The 23,099-nt window shown below is 38.4% G+C and overlaps 2 protein-coding genes across 8 annotated transcripts in view; both read left to right on the plus strand.

The window, feature by feature from the left end:
* Positions 1-23,099, plus strand: part of LOC126252941 (glycoprotein-N-acetylgalactosamine 3-beta-galactosyltransferase 1-like) — a 508,856-nt gene that overhangs the window by 305,674 nt on the left and 180,083 nt on the right. For 4 of the 7 annotated variants that reach the window (XM_049953946.1, XM_049953944.1, XM_049953947.1 and 1 more), the window contains exon 2: positions 6,403-6,476. In XM_049953946.1, coding sequence (XP_049809903.1) covers positions 6,458-6,476 — 19 coding nt within the window. In that variant the 5' untranslated portion in view covers positions 6,403-6,457. Of the gene's footprint in view, positions 1-5,008; positions 5,268-6,211; positions 6,308-6,402; positions 6,477-23,099 lie in introns of those variants that run through there. The other 3 variants (XM_049953943.1, XM_049953950.1, XM_049953949.1) reach the window with 2 other exon arrangements.
* On the plus strand, positions 3,159-6,455 carry LOC126252288 (uncharacterized). The gene is made up of 2 exons (XM_049953168.1): positions 3,159-3,552; positions 6,403-6,455. The coding sequence occupies exons 1-2, from the start codon at positions 3,159-3,161 to the stop codon at positions 6,453-6,455; spliced, it is 447 nt and encodes a 148-aa protein (XP_049809125.1).

Genomic DNA, 23,099 nt, shown 5'->3' on the forward strand with positions numbered 1-23,099 from the left:
TGCGGGGTGTTCGGCCGCCGAAATTGCAAGTCCTTTTTAGCTGACGCCACTTCGGCGACTTGCGATCAATGATGATGAAAGACACACAGCCCCAGTCATCTCGAGGCAGAGAAAATCCCTGACCCCGCCGGTAATGGAACCTGGGACCCCGTGCGCGGGTAGCGAGAACGCTTCCGCAAGACCACGAACTGCGGATGGCTTCTAACAAAGTTGTTAGTTGCTATATGGCAGGCTTCGTGCATAGGCACTAAATTTTACACATGGATTGTAGCAGAGCTTCCATTCTGTATACTCTAATTCTGTGACCACGAATAGAAGACAAGGTGTGGTCGAGCTGACCATTCTGCGCACGCTGTTAACACGGAGCTCTGCAGTTGATGTCCATTACATGTTCCGATGTTCACCCAAAGGAACCGTCATTTACCACTGTAGTGGGCACAGGATCATGTAGACTGGACCGTGGATCAATGGACACTTGTCGCCTGGTCAGGTGAATTACATTTCTTGTTAATCGACTGATGTTCGTGGACATGGAGCACACCACGAACGCAGGACAAGTGGGTGCATTATTATGCTGTGGGAAACATTCATTTGGGCTTCCACGAGGCCTGTGGTAGTAATCGAAAGCACTATGACAGCTGTGGGCTAATGTTCACATAGCCCACAGCTGTCATAGTGTTTTCGATTACTACCACAGGTATCGTGGAAGCCCAAGTGAGAGCATTATCCTGGTCCACTTCCATCTCTTCATGCTCTTCCCTGACAGCGTTGACATATTCCAGCAAGATAACCGTGTCACAAGACCAGAATAGTTCTGCAGTGATTTGAGGAGCATGGTAGTGAACTCACGATCTCGGCCACCAAATTCGCCCGATCTGAATCCAATGTAAACGTAAGGGACTCTTATCGGGCGACATTTCTACTCTTACAAAAGGAAATTTGTGAGTGAAAAATTGCCCCTAAATATTTAGGATAAATAAAACAGTGCTCCACTTAATTAGCTTGCGTAGATAGGTAATACAAAGCCAGAACGTTTTAATATTTCGCCCAGCACTGGACTGAACACGCTTACGTGACAGTACAGTACATGAAGCATTTAACTGACAACGAAATATACAGAAATAATTTTGTCGAAGGAAGGATAGTTAGGCTTCAACGTCCTGCCGACGGCATCATTAAAGATGAAGCCACATGTTCGGGATAGAGAGGAAAAAAAAAAACTGTCTGAAAGACCAGACGAGGATTTGAACTGCCATCGTCCCCCATAGTGTCATTCTTACCACTGCGCCATCCTACTTGGTCATCCGGCCTGAAAATGGGAAAGCTTCTGATTTAAGCACATTTAACAAAAAAGTGCCTCACGGCTGGGCAAGAAACGATGCATCCTGCCATACATACAAAGTGTTGCTGTCATTGGTAACTACCGGAAGCAGACGAGTCACGACAAAACCACTAGTTTACAATAACACGTTTGACGACACTGCTTCACCGAAGAATGCGGGAAGTCTGCCCCTTCACGGCAGCAGGTTAAGCACCGCAGATAACAGTAGGTAAAATAAGGGAGAAAGAAAAGCCTTTCGAAAGTAGCCGTTTTGAAAGACACGTTGTTGCAAATGGGGCTGCGCAGGCGACAAACTGCATGTCCACCTTTTAGTTTTCCGTTACAATCGCCGTGGACTCTGGAATACCACTACTGCATGACATAACAGCAAGTGACAAACTGCATTATCTCATTAATACTTTACTACGGACGAAAAACTGCATTTCCAACTTAGTTAGCAGTCAATTACAATCGCCATGGACGCTGGAACATTAGTACTGTATGATATACCGCTGGAAATGAATTACTTTTTCAGGTGATTTAACCCGTAACTGGTACACCTGGGTCCCAGGGACCCGAGCGAAATTTCTTTTTTCCAGCTCCGTGATGTGTGTGGTAGCACTGACTTCCCTCTCCCTGTACTCTCCTAACAATCAACTGGCTACCAGCCCACAACATTGTTGCAGGCGTTTCTTTGTTAGTTTTGTTTCTATAAAGGTGATCGGGTCCCGTGGACCCAGGTGTACCGTTAGTGAAAGTTTTCTTTTCGTGGCATTATTTCCGGTATCTTGGATTTACGGTGTAGTGCTTCAGAAAAATGAGCGAGGAAGATACTACAGATAATCTGAACGAACCATTGGACAGTGATATTGAAGACATAAGTGGAAGCGACAGTGACTATGAAATTAGTGAACATGAAACTGGAAGTGATGAAAGTGATGATGGAGACAGTAACAACGAACAATCTGGAACTAATTATATCTATGGAAGAAACAGATTCAAGTGGTCAACAACACCCAGCATACGTGGAAGAACCTCTCAAACCAACATCATTGCTCCAATTCACTTTCCTGGCATACGTAATGCAGCTAGACAGGTAACAGAAAAGACCCCTCTAGCATTTTGGGAACTACTTTTCAGCAAAGAAATGATTGCAGAGGTAGTACTCAGAACCAATGAAAAGATTATGTCATTGCCACCTGAGTCAAAAAAGAATTCTTTTTCAAATCTAACAGACAGTACTGAAATAAAAGCTGTCATAGGTCTTTGTTATTTGTGGGGAGCCTTCAAGTCAAACAACGAAGATCTGAATGGTTTATATGCTACAAACGGCACTGGTAGACCAATTTTTAGGGCAACTATGCCCTTGAAACGTTTGCTGTTTTTATTACGTTGCCTTCGTTTTGATGATGCAGCAACCCGTGACGCAAGGAAACTCACAGATAAACTGTACCACATCTCTTGGCTCTTCAATTCATTGATAGAAGCTTGTCAAGAAAACTATTCAGTCGGAGAGTACGTCACTGTTGACGAAATGCTTGTAGGATTCCGTGGTAGATGTCCATTTAGGATGTACATTCCATCCAAGCCACGGAAATACGGTATAAAAATATTTATTCTAGCTGATGCCAAAATGCACTACTGTTTGAATGCAGAGATATATTCGGGAAAATCAGCTGTAGCCATCCCGCGCCGTGTCCTCTTACCAACAGCTGTTGTCATGCGGTTGGTTGAACCAATCAAGGGAAGTAACAGAAATGTGACAGGGGACAACTGGTTCTCAAGTGTGGAGTTGGTCAATGAGTTGTCGAACTGTAATTTGACTTATATTGGCACCATGAGAAAGAACAAGGCTGAGCTACCACCAAGCTTTTCAACAGCAAAGGGCAGAAATGTGTCTTCTTCAATCTACGGATACTCTGGTTCTGTAACAATACTTTCACACGTCCCCAAAAAGAACAAGGTTGTCAACCTGATATCGACAATGCACCATGGAGAATGTATGGTGGAAAATAAGCCTGAAATAATCCATGACTACAATAAAACAAAAGGTGGAGTTGACGCACTTGACGAAAAGACGCATAATTACACGACTTCTAGAAGAACAAGGCGGTGGCCTATGGCAGTCTTCTACACTATGCTAGATATAGCAGGTGTAAATGCTTTTGTTTTGTACCATGGGAAAGAAGATACTGATGATGTGACACGCAGAGAATTCCTCATTGAACTAGGTACACAACTCATAAGTGATTGTATGAAAAGAAGATTGGATTCTCCATTTTTGAGAAAAGATATCCGAAATTCCATTTGTGATATTCTAGGCATGACCCCCTCCAAGGCATCAGGAACATCCCAGGTTCACAGTGAAGCTGGTGCTACTAAATCGAAGAGGAAAAGATGCTCAGTGTGCCCATCTAAAAAAGACAGGAAAGCATCCCGGGCGTGTGCCAGATGTCGAACACCATTATGTTTGGAATGTTCCACTGCTTTATGTCCAAACTGTTTCGGTAGTCTGGATGAATGAAATAACTGAAATGGACTGGTGAAGATGCTGTATAATTGAAACCTAATATTTTGTCATAATTTCTGCTATTTTCAAAGATCACATAGTCATTTAGCTGAGAAATGTACTAAAATTTATCCAAAAGTTGTGCCTGCAGAAATTTTTATATTGATTTTGAACTTTTCTTCTGGCTTACTGTTGTGAAGCATAGTACATTTTGTGTTTAAACGTGAAGTTTCAGTTGTCTATCTTACTATTTGTAACTGATGTGCAGGACTTTCCAAAAGTATATTTTTCACATTTCGTATTTTATGCAGTTTATTGTCCTTTTTTGTAACATCTTTAAGGTATGACCATAAATGAGGAATGTGGTTTTAAAACATTAGTAACAAAACATTAATAAAAGTTTCATATTTAAATTTCATTTAAATGTGTTTTTTTTACCAAAATATACTCAAAACTTGGGTGGGTCCCGAGGACCCAGATGTACCTTATGTGTTACAATTTATAGGTGTACCAGTTACGGGTTAAGCTTCCTGATGCATCACGCTTCGTCTCAACCACTGAATCACACACACGCTGTAGGCAGTAAACAACTTGGCAGTGGCGCTAGAGGAATTGTATTAGGCCTTCCTGGGCTCTTTTGTTGTTACAAAATAAACCACGAAATTATTTGGGAATTCCCATCTATTTGGACAGGTTTCTCTTATGCATGCCACTCACTCACTGTTCATAATTTTCGAGCTGTATGGTAGACCGGTATTCTTCTCTTGCCTGCTTTTTACGAAAAAAGACTACCTTCTAAAAGAAGACAAATGAATTCATTTTAATTACTGAATCATGAAACAATTAACATAAAGAGGTTCGGTCTATTAACCACTACATCGTTCGGCAAGTGTTGAGAATCGGCAACCAAAATAACTCGGTATAGCTTTGTAGATGACGTGGACAAGCAGCGAGATTGGAATCTTGAGGTTCATTGATTGATAATGTGTGTCACTGTATGTACATTCAAATTTAGATCCATCACTGTAGAGATATTAACGTTCTTAGAAACGACATACGGCACAAACTAAAACTAACAACACACAGTGGCTGCATTGCGTCACGACAAACCAGACGCAACATTACTGTATCTTTGCGTATGAATTTCTTTGACTACAGCACCCACCGGCAGAAAATTGACAGGATGCTATGGGAGCAGAGTGCTGTGCGCGAGTGAAGATTGTTGACAGTAGTAATGAAAAAAGTGATCCTATTTATTATTCTCACTCAACAGTTAGCTGTGAACCAGTGAAACAAGTCCATCGCTTTTATCGTCAGTTTTAGTATTTTAATGTGATGACTACCGATTTTTTTCATAACAGCGGTAAACAGTAGTGGATGCAGCAAAACGCAGCAACATGTGCGAGAATGAACACAACGCGGCTCCACTGTTGTTTGGTAAGTAAACATTAGTTGTTTAACTGACGATAAAAGTGTCACAAGTCAAGATATGAATGTGCAGAATTTCACTACAGAAATCAGGGAACTTGACCTACAGAATACTACTGTCAAAGCGGCGAGGAAACTGCCTAAATTGTAGGATATTCATTGAAACAAAATTAACGAGAAAGCGGGAATCTACTCTGCAGCTTTTCCTTTAACAATAGCACTGCAGAAAGTCTTTCTTTTGTTGACATTTTATGAGACTGAAATCCAACAGCAGCCGTCAACTGCAAGTTGTAATGTTATGATTTGAAATTTAGCGAAAAATTGTTATTTGGGAGTTTCTATTCTTTTGCGAATGAAAATTAACGTGAATGGTTAATATTGTGCGCCGTGTAGTTTAGGTGCAGTTGGTAGGGCAGTGTAAGGTGAAAAGTTTGCTTTTTGGTTTACATTTTTTTAAAATACGCAACGAAATGCTGATACCTGCTACCGTAGGCTATTTGCTGTGATTTGTTCACTCATTAGTCCATATACTGGGCAGGAAGTCGCCCATGACCTTAGGCCGGTATTACACTATCAAATTTCTTTGTCAAAGATTTGATCCAATATTCCGTCCAATATGACAATGATCTTTGACGTAGCACTAGAAGGGATATTACACTGTCAATGATACCGTAGATGTGTTCATTTGTCTGATACGAGCTAACAGTTCGTGCGGAGAACTGACCATCAACACACAGACACTCACTCGGCTATTTTGACCCACCAAAAACTTGCAAACGTGCGTACAAAATCACAGATTTTTTTACTCCAAATTGGAACGACTTATCAGTTGTCAATCGCAAAACCAAAGGGACAATTCCATAATTACAAATAATGATGGCAAAATCTGAAGCTTCATACCACAGATGTGTTACTTACTTTTCAATGTATCTCATAACAAATATTGACAGACAACTGATTGTGGGCTATACATATTTAGTTAACAGTCTGTCTATAATTCTGGTTTTCTGGTGTAAGGAATATTAGGATTATCAACTTAATATTTTTAGGTATGTGCTGTTTTTCTGTTTGATTAAGAAATCTCTGCAGTCTTCAACCATACCACTATTTTGATTGGAATGTTTATTTTTCTTTTTATCTGCAGATTTCGAGTTGCATGCTGATTACATATCCAGTCTAGCACCCATCGCCTTCTAAACATGGGACATCAAGACGCAGGTTTGTCGGTGTTATTAGTGGTGTAAAATTATGGTCATAGAGTGAACATTATTTACGTTGGTTTTAACAGTAGTAATTAATATTTGTGAATTTTGGCATTGTTGTGTTCTCTGGGTGATACTGTCTGCGTGAGAGGTCCTTTCAATAAAAAAAAAATTACAGTAATAAAAACTACAAACGAAAAATGAGGAAAGGCAACCACTCACCTGCATGTGAATGATGATAGTACATACCTACACTTGAAAGCTTTCATTCTGTTTTTTTGTAGTAGACCAAAATGTGCAAACAAGTCACCCTCCCTCCATGCTCCCCCCATGCACACTCTCACACAAACATAAACAGTTTTCCAAAATATATAGCACAAAACTAAGTTAATGTGATTGCTTTCAAATTATTTAGGTGGATTACACAGTATACAAAAAAGGTCTCTATATCGTATTGACATAAAATTTCAAACTTCTAATTTTAACTTCTTGCACCTGCAGAGACACAAGGAAGAGAGCAAGAGTCATCTTGAAAATCATTGTTGTTTGTTTTAATCGTCATGCATATGACACTGTTGTATTTTTTTCATCTTTTGATCACTGCGATGTATTCGTAGAAGTTCCAATAAACAAGAATTTCTGAAAAGTTTGTAGATACTACACACAATGAGAGTGTGATCATGTATGAGAAAGATATTTTTCTTCATAAAACTTCATTGTTTCACAGTGAACGACATGTCTGCATTTTTGTAGCCTGTGTTCCATCATCATATTCAAGAACATTATGGATCATTTGCTGCTAATTAGGGAATAAATGTGTAAAGGCTTAAAGATAGTTATCTATTAAACTATTCAGAACCCATTTGGAATTAAAATTAACAAGTATCTATTCTGAAATTGTGCTGTATACTTGTTTTAGGATTTCAATCAAATTTTTGTTATAAAAACTACGGCACTAGGTGATGGGTGAAACTTCTTTTTATACCTTACTGTGTTGTTTATCCCAAGTAAAGTTTCATATTATCACCAATATAGTGGATTAACAAAAAGATTATGGAACTGCAGTGAAATAATAATCTGATCTGTTATGTCTCAAAACCATTTTCCTGTGGTGTAGTCATTTAAATGCTGCCTAGAAGAAATTGACAGGGGATGTCATTAATCAGATCTGAAAACTAATATTATTACATTTGTGTTTAGTCAGTAATATTGCTTGGTTATTGGCTGCTTTTGTATTTTACAGTACTGGGTGCCCTTAGTTAAGGGAAGGAAGTAAAGGACCTCCCTCTCCCCACAATTTTGTGTGCCAGTATAACTGCAGGGGCTTCCCAAGGTACACAGGGAAGCCATTCCTCTAAGATACATAGTTACTAATCGTAACACATCCATCTACCAATTATTAAAATACCAGAAGTAGATTCTTGACCAATATACAGGAACAACCCATTCAAAACTGTTGAATTTGTGCATCATCCTGATCATTTGTGGCACTGGGATATGGATATTATGTTGAGTATTGTCTCACTTGTCAAGAGACATTGATTTTTGAAATCCTTTGATATAATTGGTGAAAAGTGAAATCCTTGTTTATTTTCTCACATCGAGCTATTTCCATTTTGATAGAAAATATTTTGAACAAATTGTTGTGGTAGTACATTATCACTTATTATAGTGAAGCTATAAGCAGAACAAGAATTTTCAAAGGCAAATATTGAACTTCACGGTAAATGATGACAGCCAAAACAGTTGCAGGATAAAGATTTATAAAAATTCTTGACCGTGGTTTTGGTATATCTATATATACCTTCATCAGAAGTGAGGTACACCTGTACAAGAAGACACCTTCATTAGCAAAAACTTAGCAGCAGAACTGAGAAAGAAAATGTACTATAGCTTAAGTAACTGTAAAATTACCAGAGTATTATAGGCACAAAAACTTTCAGTCACTAACTAGAATCACATCCTGCAATGGAGATTCGTAAAACAGTTATGTCAAAGGCGTCATCAGTAGTTAAAACATCATCTCCATTTATACAACATAATTATTGACAGAGGGTCGACGCAAACACAGCTTACCATCAGTACTTTGCCTACTTGTGCCTGTACTACTCTGGTAATTTTACAGTTACTTAAGCTATAATGTTTTTTCTTTCTCAGTTCTGATGCTAAGTTTTTCCTAATGAAGGTGTCGTCCTGTTCAGGTGTATCTTACTTCTGATGAAGGTATATTTAGGTATACCGAAGCTGTGGTCAAGAATTTTAATAAATCTTCATCGTGCAACTGTTTTGGCTGTCATCATTTACAGTGAAGAATTTCAACAGTTGCTGTTTCAGCCATGTTTAAAATCTTGAAATATTGAACTTGCTGATACCAACCATAATGTCAATGAAATAAGACATGAACAGCTCATCAGAATCCAATGTGGGAAAAGTATATGCCATAACAAGGATTATAGTTAGTCTTATGACATGTTATTCGTTGACTTTACCAACTTACATCCAAACTGCCATCTTTCTACCTAGCTTTGACCTATGCTACTAATCAGTATGTCACATTTGTTGGCTTCACTAAGTGACAAACTAACTCTCTCATTTCATCATTGTAGTAGTAGTTTTTTTTTTTTTTTTAATTGAGCTATGGACCACTTTAACCAGGATATTGGGCATGTCATGACATTAAAATTTAAGAATAACAAAAATTATACTTCATATATACAGCCATTTAATACATTCAGGTCCAGTCTGACAAGTAAGGGGTTTGTAGTCAGTCATAGCTTTACAGTAGGTGTCATCACAATGTGTTTTCCTGAAGTAATTTAGGGAAGCCACAGAACTACCAGTACCAACAGTCCAAAAAATAATTTAGAATCAATATCTTCAGTCATGTGGGATATTTATTTTTATTGTTTGCAAACTTCAGTTAGTGGTCAATGTATTTGCAGTGGTGGGTGGACGAATGTCATGTATACAAGACCAGTCTGTTAAAAAAAACACAATCTCATTTATGTAATTCCATCATGTAGAAAATAATAAAATTATATAAAAAAGTGTTCCATAAAAATTATTCCAAGAAAAAAATATTTTATAAATTTACGGCTGTTTATATCTGTTTATCCTAAACGTACAATACTGTTTTCTAATATATTCCTTCAAAGAAGTTATCTAATAATGTAAAAAGCTAGTGTGACATAGAATTCTCAGTACTGACAATCACGGACAATATATATACATTATTTCATAAGGTAACAAACATTACACATCCTACTAGCAGACTTCAGGATCATTACGACAATTTTCAGTTTGCATTTTTGATTCCACAACTTCCCATTTGTTTTCCTGAGAAATTGAATCAACATTCCTCTGTAATGAGTGTGATGTTGAGTTCACAAACAGGTTAAAATGTTAATATTATCCATTACAGATCTTCGGTATAAAGTTTTCCAGAAACAAAATGGAAAAAGTATGCATTAGAGTGCAAAAATGTCTTATGAAATGATATTTTTTTAATACCAAACACATACTGTGGTATTTAAGTAATCCTTCACTGTATGGAAATAATTCATTACGAGGTACCTTTTGAGTATTCTTTTCAGAGTCGTCCTTGCTCTCTGCCTCATATTGGTACCTACATTCCAAAATATAATATAGAATCAAAAATTTTTATGCATATATTGTTTGTTCCCATTGTTTTCTAACTTTAGTTTGTTGGTGATATATTTGCAATGAAATCGAAGCAGCTTGGGGAAATTCACCATGGACTACCAGTGAAAACCTCTCTGCCAATATGAAGGCACGCTAGCTTCACCAGATCATATGAGAGTATGTTGAAGATTGAAGGATGGAGCTTTTGCTTCAAAATTTGTGGAAGAAATAAAAACCAAAATACAGTCAGTCAATAGATTTGGATTTATAAAATATATATTTTTTGCTATTTTAGTTTGCAATGTGAAACCATTATGGTTTCATTAAAACATATCTATCATGGCTCTCTTTAATCTATTCTTATGACATCACATGTCACATCATATGTCATGAATAAAAATTGATGTCCAGTATGATAGGTTCAGTTGACATGTACAAAGTCCAAACCAACATGTTTCTGTAGATGAGTGGGTGACGAATTTGTGGCATTGCATCAGGGAGTGGGCAAATTTCATGGTTTCTTGAAACACTCAAATACTGTCCATACAAACATAAAACTCCCAATTTTATTGGAGAAAAGGTTAGCTTTCTCTGATGTATTAATTAAAAGAAGAGAGGGCAGAAGCCTTTGTCACAAATTGCACAGAAAATCTGTGCACACTCACTTCTGATTGGAGTAATTGAGGATACCTTCTTTCATCCGGAAGAAAAGCTACTAAAACATTGCTCAATATAACATGCATAGTATCAGACAAGGAGAGCTTTGATGGAGAACTAAGACTGGTATGAGTGATGTTCCATGGGAATGGATACTTTCATCAAGAAATTGAGTAGATGTATCGGGTGAAATTATCAAAGCCATAAAACAGGAAGAACTTGTCTGTCCCGTTTTCCACCAATCTCCAGAAAAATTGGTTCCCTATAGAAGAACAGCATCCTGTCATTTTCACTCCTACCAACAAAGATATAAGGTCTGCTTTGTAATCTTAAAAATTACCTTGACTTTTGTAAACTGAATCAGAAATGATGTCCTTCATCAAATTTTGCCAAATCTGTGAGGCAATTTACCCTCAGTAGGTGTCATAATGGAGAAAGACTGCAAAAGTTGGTAAGATTTCAACATGGTGCAGAGATTGGCACTTTGCACTAACTGTTCAGAAATGTAAAATATTGCACTTCACAAAAAGAAAAGAAAAGAAAAAAAAACTATCCTATGACTATAATATCAGTGAACCACTGTTGAAAACAGCCAGCTCACACAAATACCTGAGTTTAACACTTTGTACGGATATGAAGTGGAATGATGACGTAGGTTCAGTTGTGGGTAAAGCAGTTGGTAGACTTCAGTTTATTGACATAATATTGGGCAAATGCAATAAGTCTACAAAGGAGATAGCTTACAGATCACTTGCGTGACCAGTTCTAGAATATTGCTCAAGGATATCAGATAGGACCATCTGGGGATATTGAACATACACAAGAAGGGCAGCATGATGGGTCACAAGTTTGTTTAGTATGTGGTAGAGTATCACAGGTATACTGAACGAGCTGAACTGCATGACTCTTGAAGATAGATGAAAACTATCCTGATAAAGTCTGTTAACAAAGTTTCAAGAACAGTCTTTTAATGATTACTCTAGGAATGTACTACAACCCCTTACACATCGCTCTCGTAGGAATTGTGAGGATAAGATTGGAATAATCACTGCACGAATAGCGGCAGTTGAGAAATCTTTCTTCCTGTGTGCTCCGTAAGTGAATGGAACAGGAAGAAAACCTCTTAACTCATACATCGAGATGTACCCTCTGCCATGTACCTCACAATGGTTTGCAGAGTATAGATGTAAATGTGAGCACTATGCCAGTTCAGTTTTTTATCTCAAAGACTGGCATATTTGTACTTGAAGGAAATGGAAAAGTTCTTGGAGAATACTGTCTCACAGCTCTCATTTATTCAGTGCAGATGTTTCAGACAGTCACCCTCAATGGAAATTTATCATGTACATGTACTGTTTTCTATGTATACTGAGATGACACAAGTCATAGCGATGTTCACATACACAAATGGCATTAGTGTCACATACACTAGGTATAAAGGGGCAGTGCATTGGCAGAGCTGTCATTTGTACTCAGGTGAGTCATGTGAAAAGGTTTCTGAAGTGAAGTGACTATCACCACACGACAGGAATTAACAGACTTTGAACAAGGGATGGTGGTTGGAGTCAGATGAATGGGACATTCCATTATGGAAATTGTTAGAGAATTTCAATATTCTGAGACCCAGAGTGCCAATAGACGAAATTTCAGACATTACCTCACACCATGGACAGTGCAGTGTCAACAGCCCTCACTTAATGACCAAGATAAATGGTGTTTGCATGAAATAACCACAGAAATCAATGTGGGAAATGTGATGAACATATCCCTTAGAACAGTTCAGCAGAATTTGCCGTTAATGGCAGCGGATGACTGAGGTGAGTGTCTTCGCTAACAGCATGAGATCACCTGCAGTGCCTCTCCTGGGGTCGTGTTCATGTTGGTTTGACCCTAGACGACTGGAAAATAATGGTCTGGTCGGATGGGTCACAATTTTAGTTCATAAGAACTGATGGTAGGTTTCGAGTGTGACATAGACGCAGACTCCCATGAAGCCATTTACCCAAGTTGTCTACAAGGCACTGTGCGAGCTGGTGGTTGCTTCATAATGGTGTGGGCTGTTTTTACGTAGAATTTGACTGGGTTCTCTGGCCAACTGGACCAGTCATTGACTGCAGTTAGTTATTTTCAGCCATTCATGGATTTCATGTTCCCAAACTATGATGGAATTTTTATGGATGAACTGCAGTATTTCACCAGGCCACGTTTGTTCGTGATTGGTTTGAAAAACATACTGGACAACTTGAGTGAATGATTTAGCCACCGAGATCGCTCAGCATGAATCCCATCAAACATGTATGGGACATAATCGAGAGGCTAGTTCGTGCACAAAATCTTCCACTGGCAGCACTTTTGCAATTATGGATGGCTATAGAGGCAGCATGGCTCAATATTTATGAAAGGGCCTTGTAGCGACTTGTTGAGTCCACATCGAGTCGCTGCAGTACTCCAGGCAGGAGGAGGTGCGGCATGATATTAGGAGGTATCCCATGACTTTTTCTCACCTCAGTGCATTTGTCTACTGTAACAACTGATGGAAATAGATTAAAATAGTATTTACTGATTACTGATTGATGGCTTATATGATCTTACATCTGTTCTGTGAGAAGTATTGCAAGAAAAATAAATATATATGCTCACTGTACAGCTGATCTGATCTTATTTGCTATTTCTGAGAACTGCTGCAAGTAAAATAAATATTCCTGTTTACTGCCATTACTACATGCTCTTGTTTTGCTTGGTATTGTGGATGATGAGGTATTGGGCGTTTTCCTGATCAGTCAGAAATCAAATTTCTCAAAGCACCACATGGTGATTTCATGTACATTTTCCAACCCAGTTTCTGATCTCTCGTTATTTACTTTTTTCAGTTATTTACAGAAATTCATTCAGAACAAACTGAATTTCTCTTGGGCTCAGCAAGAACTGCCGAATATTGTGCAATATTGCCCTTACATGGTGCAGTACATTGAGGGAACATCAATATTTTTAAAGCTCTGCATTCTTCTTCTATATGCAGGTTGTATCCAAAAGAATCATCTGATTTGACACATCTATATTTCTGAAACTAGTAAACATATACAATAAAATATTTTTTTATGAACAGGAAACTAAAAAAGTTTTTTTCATGGGAGTTCATTATGGCCACCCTTGAGATGCACTGCATATCTCAGTGTAGTATTCAAATTGTTCCCACACTGCAGCAGGCATATCTTGAATTGCAGCTTCCACAGCTGCTGTCATGCGATGTCTCAGTTCATTCTTTGTTTTCGGTAACGGAGGCACATAAACAGTCTTTTATAACCAACACAAGAAATAACCACATACAGTCACGTCCGATGACTTTGGAGGCCAGTAATGTAAGGCGACTCATTTGCTCCAGTGTGAGTGCTCCATCGTTCAGTAATCCTTTGACTTAAAAATTCTCGCACTTTCAGATGCCAGTGCCCCAGCCTGTTGTTACATGAAGTTGTTAGAATCAGTCTCCAACTGTGGAAAAAGAACGTTCTCAAGCGTCTCGAGATATGTGCTTCCTACAGTGTTCTTGGCAAAGAAAAATGGACCATACACCTTTTACTGTGAAACTGCACAGAACACATTAAATTTTGGAGAGTCCCTCTCACATTGTACAACTTAATGTGATTTTTATACTCCATAGTCTCACATTGTGATGGTTCACTTTTCTGTTTAAATGGAATATTAGCTTGTCACTAAACACTAAGTATGGAAGAAAACTGTCATCCTCCATTTTGCCAAGAATGAAATTACAAAACTCCACACGTTGTTGTTTGTCACCTTCACAAAGAGCTTGCAGTAGCTGAATTTTGTATGATTTCATGTGTAACTGTTGACGGAACACACACCAGATGGATGTCGAGGGTATGTTGAGCTGTGGAACTGCACGCCGAATGGATTTTTGTGGACTCCTGGTGAAACTAGGCGGGTGCATTTGATGCCTGTGTCAGACAGTCAGGGATGGCCCGGTGATTTGCCTTTACACAAATAACCTGTTTCTCAGAATTGTTCATGCCAACATCTAATGCTCTGTGCTGTAGGAGGATCCACACCGTACCTAGTACGAAAGTCACACTGAACAGTTATTACTGATTTGCACTGCGCCAAATGTAGAGCACAGAACGCTTTCTGTTGTCATGACACTATTTTTACTAGAACTGAAGTGGGCTCGCACTGCTGCTACCTAGTGAGAATCCTGTAAAACTTGAGAGTTTGCTCATTCCAACAGTATGTTTTTTAAAAATTGGATGATTCTTTTTGATACACCCTGTATTTTGCACATTGTCAATACTAATCCTAAATGAACAATGTTATTGCACACTTCTCTGTATTGTGCAATAAGTATTGAGGTGTCAGAGCACTGCAGTTTGCACAGGTCTGCAAGACAACATAAAATTCAGAATGGCTTGTTATTTGCAGGTACTAAACACATTGTCGGAAGGACGTAGGGCAATTTGTATCTGATAAGGCTAATAAATGCACATTAATTACAGTGTGTGTTGTAGTACATGTCAGGAACATCATATTCATAATCTGAATGTACAGGGGCCATGATGAGAGTACCACTTACATGTATGTCAAAGTACAGTAAAGTTCATACACACCATATCCTGTTACTTATAATGTAAGAGAAATCCTAATTGCAAAAGATGTACCACACTTATGATGTCATTGTAGGATTATATTTGGTACTTGTATAAAATTATTTACAACGCGCATGGTACTCAAACATTCTGCTTTGATACACCACTTAAGTGGCATTAATAAGACAATTACTGTGGATCAAATAATGAATATGATGTTCTTGGTGTGTATTATGACATACACTCAACAAATTTTGAAAGAAACATTTCAGTAGCATTATGTCACCTGTTAATTGTATTAACAGGAAAAGCAAATGAAGAAACTTTTCTGAAGCCTGAAAACAAACTGAAAAAAGATTGCCGTAAATAACTCTCCTCTGCTGCACGAGATAATTTAGGTTCTAACACTTTTTCAGCAGATAGCTTACATTTTCTTAGAGAAATTTTCTGAAATAAGTTTGACAAAATTAAACTTCATCCAACATCACCAACTTCTTTTTGGTCATAAACTCCCTAAATAAAATGTTCAATAATAAAATTTTGTTAAACATAACATAATATGCTGAGTTACTAGTGTGTTGAATCTATTCACAGTGATATTCTCCCAGAGATACCTAAATGTGCTGTTATCAAGCAACTTAAGGGAAAGGGAAACTAAATGGTAGTACAGAATTACTGGCCCATCTCATTACTGTCAGTATTTTCAAAAATTTCTGAGATGATGTTGTATACACACTTAGTACAGGAAAACATATTTAGTAGCAGTTTGGACCTCAAAAAGGATTATCAACTGAACAGGCTATGTTTATCTTGATGTGTGATATTACAGAATCAGTAAAGTGGAAAATACTACCATTACAAATATTTTTCAACTGGGTTAAGGTTTTTGACTGTGTAAAATATGATGCTCTAATGCAAAAGTTAAAATATTACAGAGTTCTAGGCACAGAAGGTTCATCATTTTAATCTTATCTCAACGACAGAAATCAATATGTCACTTCCATGGAAATTCTTTAATGATAGGCACTCAGAATTAGAAGCTGTCAGGCATTGTGTATCACAATTTTCAATTTTGGGTCCTCTGTTGTTTCTGATATATGTAAATGATCTTCCACTCACTGTTTCAGACGATGAAAATTGTGTACTTTTTGCAGGTGATGAAAGTATAGGAAAAAAAAGTAGTACAAGCCCCTTACTGTGAAAACAACTAATGAAATATTTGGAAACATCAACAGGTGGTTCAAAGCAAATGGATCACAATCAGATTTGGACAACACTTGGCACATAACAATTCAGTACTTGTCACAGAGCTCTACAAGCTATAAAAATAAGTTTCCCCCACAATGAAATACAAGAAGTAGAAACTGTCAAGTTTTGGAAACTACAAATAGACCACAACCTCAATTGGAAAACCCTCTGCATAGAATTAATGAAGTGTCTTGGTTCAGCTATGTACATAGTATGCATGTTTAGAAATGAAGAAACCAGTTTATTCTGCACATTTCCAATCATTAATGAGTTACGGAATCATTTCCTGGAGAAATTCAAGTTACAAGAATAGTATTTTCAGAATGCAGGAGGATGTTATAAGCATTTTATTTGGTGCTAATGCAAGAACATCATCCAGAAATCTCTTCAAAAAACAGTATACCTATTGTGAAATAGTCAAAAAACAGTATTATTGACAACTTTTTCACAGTAGGTATATTCATTAATGTCACTCATCATAACTAATATTTCTCGTTTCACAGAAGATAGCGAAAAGCATGAACGTAACTCGTGGACCAAAACCAACCTCTACAAAGATCCCAATGGGTTAACATTAGTACAGAAAAGACTCGGATACATAGGTACACACATATTCAACTACCTATCTGAATACCTTAAATTCCATGCAGATAATGTAATGGAGTTTGAGACTGAATATAAGAACTTTCTAGTGGATACCTCCGTCTACTCCTTAGAAGAGTATCTTCACAGAAACTCACGAATTTCGTCTTTCAAATTTACATAAATAGGTATTAGCATTGTAATGTCATTTCACTGTTTTGTACTTTGACTTCTCCCCACACCCCAGAGACCACTCTCTGTGAATCCATGGAATATGACTAATGTAATGTAAAAAAATAAAATTATACATGGTGCATCTTTTTGTGGTGTAAATTGTAATTTTGTGCTAATCTGTATACTAATTGTAGAATCACTCCATAAGGAAATAAAGTAAAAAAAATGACAAAGTTATTACTGTTCAGAAAAACCTTCATGTCTCACCAACAATTCATTCAGAATGGTTTCTCCCACTCCCTAGCCAAACTGAGCTCCTGCATGGTCTATCCTGATTGTGGTAATAATGCAAAACCAGGATTCAAATTCCCTGCTTAGTAACTGACATTTTGGTTTTTTTGATTTTACTTAGCCTACTTACATCAGATAGTTGCCATAATAATTCATCCAGGAAAGCAATCACACAAACTTCCTCACTCCATCTCCCCCCCCCCCCCCCCCCCAGCATCCTTCTAAGAGTGATCTAGTGTAGTGCTCCTCAGTGATCAAAACGTACCTATTTGCTCCCAAAAATCAATGGTTCAGTTGTGATTCTGCTTAAGATTTTGGTGGGCCAGAAATGTTCAATGCAGAAAATGCTTTTGCAGATAGTGAGGGGTATTAAAATTTGCCTAGATACTGGTACTTCTATAAGAGAATCTTCTATTCAGATGTGTGTGTGTATTGGGTAACAATAAGCCAACCTCCATTTTGTGTACTAAGGTTTTGTGAAATTTTGTGTGAGGCTATCTGGATGTACAGAAATACTGCATGAATGTGACTGAACATCAAGATGACATGGATGAATGTGAGTCTTCAGATTGATTTGCCCTGGAATCTAACATGATACTCACTGAAGGTGTTTAGTCTGCATTGTAATTATTCATAGGCCCAGTTGAAAACTGTACAGATTGAATATATTTATTCAGATTTGTAGTTCTGAGTCTGTACTGTAACAATAAGCTTTTCCCAAGAGTTCAACAACTGTAAGATATGTTCAAGATTGTATCCACTTCCAGTGTCCTTCAGTAGCTCTTTAATATTAACAATTCCAGCTCGAGAGCAGTATTACATCAATGTGTTAAAACTACTCAACTTCACATCCTACGTATTCACCACCATTGTTTTGCTAGAATGAGGAAAAAAATATCAAATCCACTGAGTTTCTCGGCATCTGTCTGTCAGAGTTGCGTTTTAGATTGTTGGTTGACGGTACCATGTTGACAGAAATGAGCCTGTGGTTTATGTAGCTGTAGCTTCGATTCATCATATGCCATGATACTATCGGTGGTGGCTGTACTTACAAGGGAACCTCCCCATCGCACCCCCCTCAGATTTAGTTATAAGTTGGCACAGGGATAGGCCTTGAAAAACTGAACACAGATCAATCGAGAAAACAGGAAGAAGTTGTGTGGAACTATGAAAAAAATAAGCAAAATATACAAACTGAGTAGTCGATGCGCAAGGTAGGCAACATCAAGGAGACTGTTGGCTTACGAGCGCCGTGGTTAGCGTGAGCAGCTGTGGAACGACAGGTCCTTGGTTCAAATCTTCTCTCGGGTGAAAATTTTAATTTTTTATTTTCAGATAATTATCAAAGTTCAGGCACTCACACATAATCAACTTCGCTCTCCAAAATTCCAGGACATGTTCAGATTTGCTTGGACATATACTGAATTTGACGGTCTACGCACGGAAACATTTGAAAACGTAAAAAACATATGTTTTGACAGAGCACAGGGAAAACTGTGCGACTCTGAAACTGTTGCATTCATTTGATGCAGTTTATGTGACAAACTCTTAGGTTTTCATGACTTTTTTGGGAGTGATTATCACATCCACAAGAAAACCTAAATCGGGCAAGGTAGAAGAATCTTTTTACCCATTCGCCTAGTGTGCAAGTTAGGTGGGTCGACAACATATTCCTGTCATGTGACGCACATGCCGTCACCAGTGTCGTAAACAATAGATCAGACGTGTTTTCCTGTGGAGGAATCGGTTGACCTATGACCTTGCGATCCAATGTTTTCGGTTCCTATTGGAGAGGCACGTCCTTTCGTCTACTAATCACACGGTTTTGCGGTGCGGTCGCAATACGCAGACACTAAACTTATTACAGTGAACAGAGACGTCAATGAATGAACGGACAGATCGTAACTTTGCGAAAATAAAGAAAGTAAAATTGTCACTCGAGGGAGGACTCGAACCAAGGACCTTTCGTTCCGCAGTTGCTCACTCTAATCACGAGACCATGGCGCTCATCAGCTAACATTCTCCTTTATGTTGCCTATCTTGCACATGGACTACTCAGTTTGTATATTTTGCTTATTTTTTCATAGTTCTTTCTCGATTGATCTGTGTTCAGTTTTTCAAGGCCTATCCACTGTGTCAATTTATAACTAAATCTGAGGGGGGTGCGATGGGGAGGTTCCCTTGTTAGTAAGGTAGTGGTACTATTGCCAACAGCCCAGTTCCCTTGTTATTTTGCGATTGGTTAGACTCAGTATTATGTGCTGTTTACTTACAAAGTATTCGAGTCTATTTTTTTTTACGTCATTGACATCATTCTTTGAAGCAATTGAAGGTGTGTAGACTGCAAAATGATCTGAACTACTCCAGAGACTTCATCAGGAATCTGTTTATCATATGCCCTGCTGGTTTACTTGAAAGCCCTTAAGACTATTAAAGCGTGGAGACAAAACTATGAAGTGAAACGAAAGGAAAGCATAGAGCCTTATATAAATTTTACTTGTTGCTCATTTTAATTTGATATCTGAAACGTATTAATTACTTGTGTTGGTTGACGGTATGGTTAATCGTATGTAAATTAATCTGTTCTTCTAAAGTATATAAAAATCAAAAACAGGGAACAAATTGACATAAAAGGTTTTCCGAGTATCGTACCGCGTCATAATGTAATAACCTATACTGGAGAAACCAACGTTTCGGCTATTGTTGTAATGGACTTCTGAGTCTGTTGATGTAACCGTGGCCGAAACGTTGGTTTCTCCAGTATAGTTTTCTTACATTATGACGCGGTACAGTACTCAGAAAACTTTTATGCCTACAGACTCGGGGCGAGAAAGCTCACATTAGAATAAAAACTGATTCTTGCAAAGAGGTAAACAGCAACCAGCCACTGTCACAAATAGCGCCGTTACTGCTGTCGAACCGACATGTTCATTTTCAGACAGCTGTTCACGTTTAGATAACATTTATTTTTGTTTACATTAATTGTCGTTTTTTTCGGTTTGTGGCGAAAGTTCCTTGGCGGGATGTTACCGTACAGCAGAAAGCGACGTGAAAAACATCCGTTTTAATGTAACTGTATCTAATAATGAATGGAAACAGTGTAAACAGATCCCTTCACATTTAGTTAAATAGGCGGTATCTCACATCTTTTATTCAGTAGCTCACCACCACTCCAACGAATTTGCGCTACTGGCAAGAAAAACAATGGATAAATAGGGTAGAAAACAGCTAAATATGGACAGGCGTCTGAAGGTGAACGCCTTGGTTCGAAGCCGATAACAGCGCTATCTTTGTAAGTAGTCGTTGGTTGCTGTTTTCTTCTTTGCCAGAATCAGCTGGTATTTTATACACAGCTATGGTCTCAAAATGCCATTTTTTCGAGAGAATAGCATTTATAACATAATCTAGGGGAAGAAGGAACGGGCAGAAAAATTTCACTTCCGATAGATACATTAATATTTGCAAGTGGGAAAGAATGCTCGAGGTCGAAAAGAAAGAAAAGAGCAAATGAAAAGTAATGAAGAATTCTCAATTAAGCTACGAACAAACACAGTGTAAGGTAGAAATCTGCCAGGGTAAGGATGCGTTCAGTTGTTTGGACAGACCCCTCCCGCCGGAGGTTCGAGTCCTCCCTCGGGTGTGTGTGTTCTTAGCATAAGTTAGGTTAAGTTAGTTTAAGTAGTGTAAGTCTAGGGACCGATGACCTCAGCAGTTTGGTCCCTTAAGAATTCACAGCATTTGTTTGGACAGAGAAAAATATTTGATACGTAGGAAAGTCATGGCCAGAGCACAAGTGTGTTGTCATAACAGCTCAGTAGGACCTTTCAGAAATAGCACTAATTGAATTCGTCGTGGTTGCGCAGTGCTATAGTTATAATTGCAAAAGGGAAGGAGCAAAAATGTTTCAGTCGGTGGTCTGCAACAACCATTCATTTATGGATCGACTTCCTGCTTCTTCTTTATACTATCTTCAGGCGACAGCTATCGCCATCACATATAAAATAACAGTGGGATAAACGAAGACATTAGGTGATACTGGCTACATGAAAATACATAAGATTTGTAGAGAAAAAGGGATTTTTACTTTAAAATAATAGAGTTAACGTTACTGCCGTAATTGCTTAGTTTTCTCAAACATGCTCGTACTAATGAAAATGGACGACGTGAAAGTTAAAAATTAATAGGGAGCAGTCGATTAAATTAATTGTGTGTTCAAAGCACAGTGGACCCAGCTTCTCACAGCTGGATTCACACGTCTTTTCAGAATGAACTAAATTAATCACTCTTTTGCAAAAGATAATGCACTTACGATATCGGCAGATTTTCCGTTGCGTGCTGCTGTTGTTATTGGTCCGCGCGAAGAATGATGTGAAGTAAACGCGACGAGTCGTGTGTCAGAAGTAGGTATCCAAGATTTTCGTTCGTAATATCCTTTGCTTCGTAAATGAAGTCAGCTGGTATTCTGTTACAAACTCAGAAATTTATGCTAAGCTCTTAGGTTCTCCTGCCTAACCACAACTTCAGAATTCGTGACATGTCGGAAAAAATAGCGATGTATTTGTGACAGCCAAGACTATAAATATGATTGCTGATCGTTTTACTTGCAGCAATTTAACCTGTGCTATTAGGTCCAAACCTAAATGTAACCTCTGAAATCTACATCTACATTCATACTCCGCAAGCCACCCAACGGTGTGTGGCGGAGGGCACCTTACGTGCCACTGTCATTACCTCCCTTTCCTGTTCCAGTCGCGTATGGTTCGCGGGAAGAACGACTGTCTGAAAGCCTCCGTGCGCGCTCTAATCTCTCTAATTTTACATTCGTGATCTCCTCGGGAGGTATAAGTAGGGGGAAGCAATATACTCGATACCTCATCCAGAAACGCACCCTCTCGAAACCTGGCGAGCAAGCTACACCGCGATGCAGAGCGCCTCTCTTGCAGAGTCTGCCACTTGAGTTTATTAAACATCTCCGTAACGCTATCACGGTTACCAAATAACCCTGTGACGAAACGCGCCGCTCTTCTTTGGATCTTCTCTATCTCCTCCGTCAACCCGATCTGGTACGGATCCCACACTGATGAGCAATACTCAAGTATAGGTCGAACGAGTGTTTTGTAAGCCACCTCCTTTGTTGCTGGACTACAGTTTCTAAGCACTCTCCCAATGAATCTCAACCTGGTACCCGCCTTACCAACAATTAATTTTATATGATCATTCCACTTCAAATCGTTCCGCACGCTTACTCCCAGATATTTTACAGAAGTAACTGCTACCAGTGTTTGTTCCGCTATCATATAATCATACAATAAAGGATCCTTCTTTCTATGTATTCGCAATACATTACATTTGTCTATGTTAAGGGACAGTTGCCACTCCCTGCACCAAGTGCCTATCCGCTGCAGATCTTCCTGCATTTCGCTACAATTTTCTAATGCTGCAACTTC

Source organism: Schistocerca nitens, chromosome 4 (genome assembly GCF_023898315.1).
Source record: "Schistocerca nitens isolate TAMUIC-IGC-003100 chromosome 4, iqSchNite1.1, whole genome shotgun sequence".
In the NCBI taxonomy this organism is placed as follows: domain Eukaryota; kingdom Metazoa; phylum Arthropoda; class Insecta; order Orthoptera; family Acrididae; genus Schistocerca; species Schistocerca nitens.

Bases quoted from the DNA above. Each gene is read 5' to 3' on its own strand.
- LOC126252288 (XM_049953168.1), top strand. From the start codon at position 3,159: ATGAGAAAGAACAAGGCTGAGCTACCACCAAGCTTTTCAACAGCAAAG. The intron at 3,553-6,402 runs GTACACAACTCA...TTTTATCTGCAG, and splicing joins AGAATTCCTCATTGAACTAG to ATTTCGAGTTGCATGCTGAT.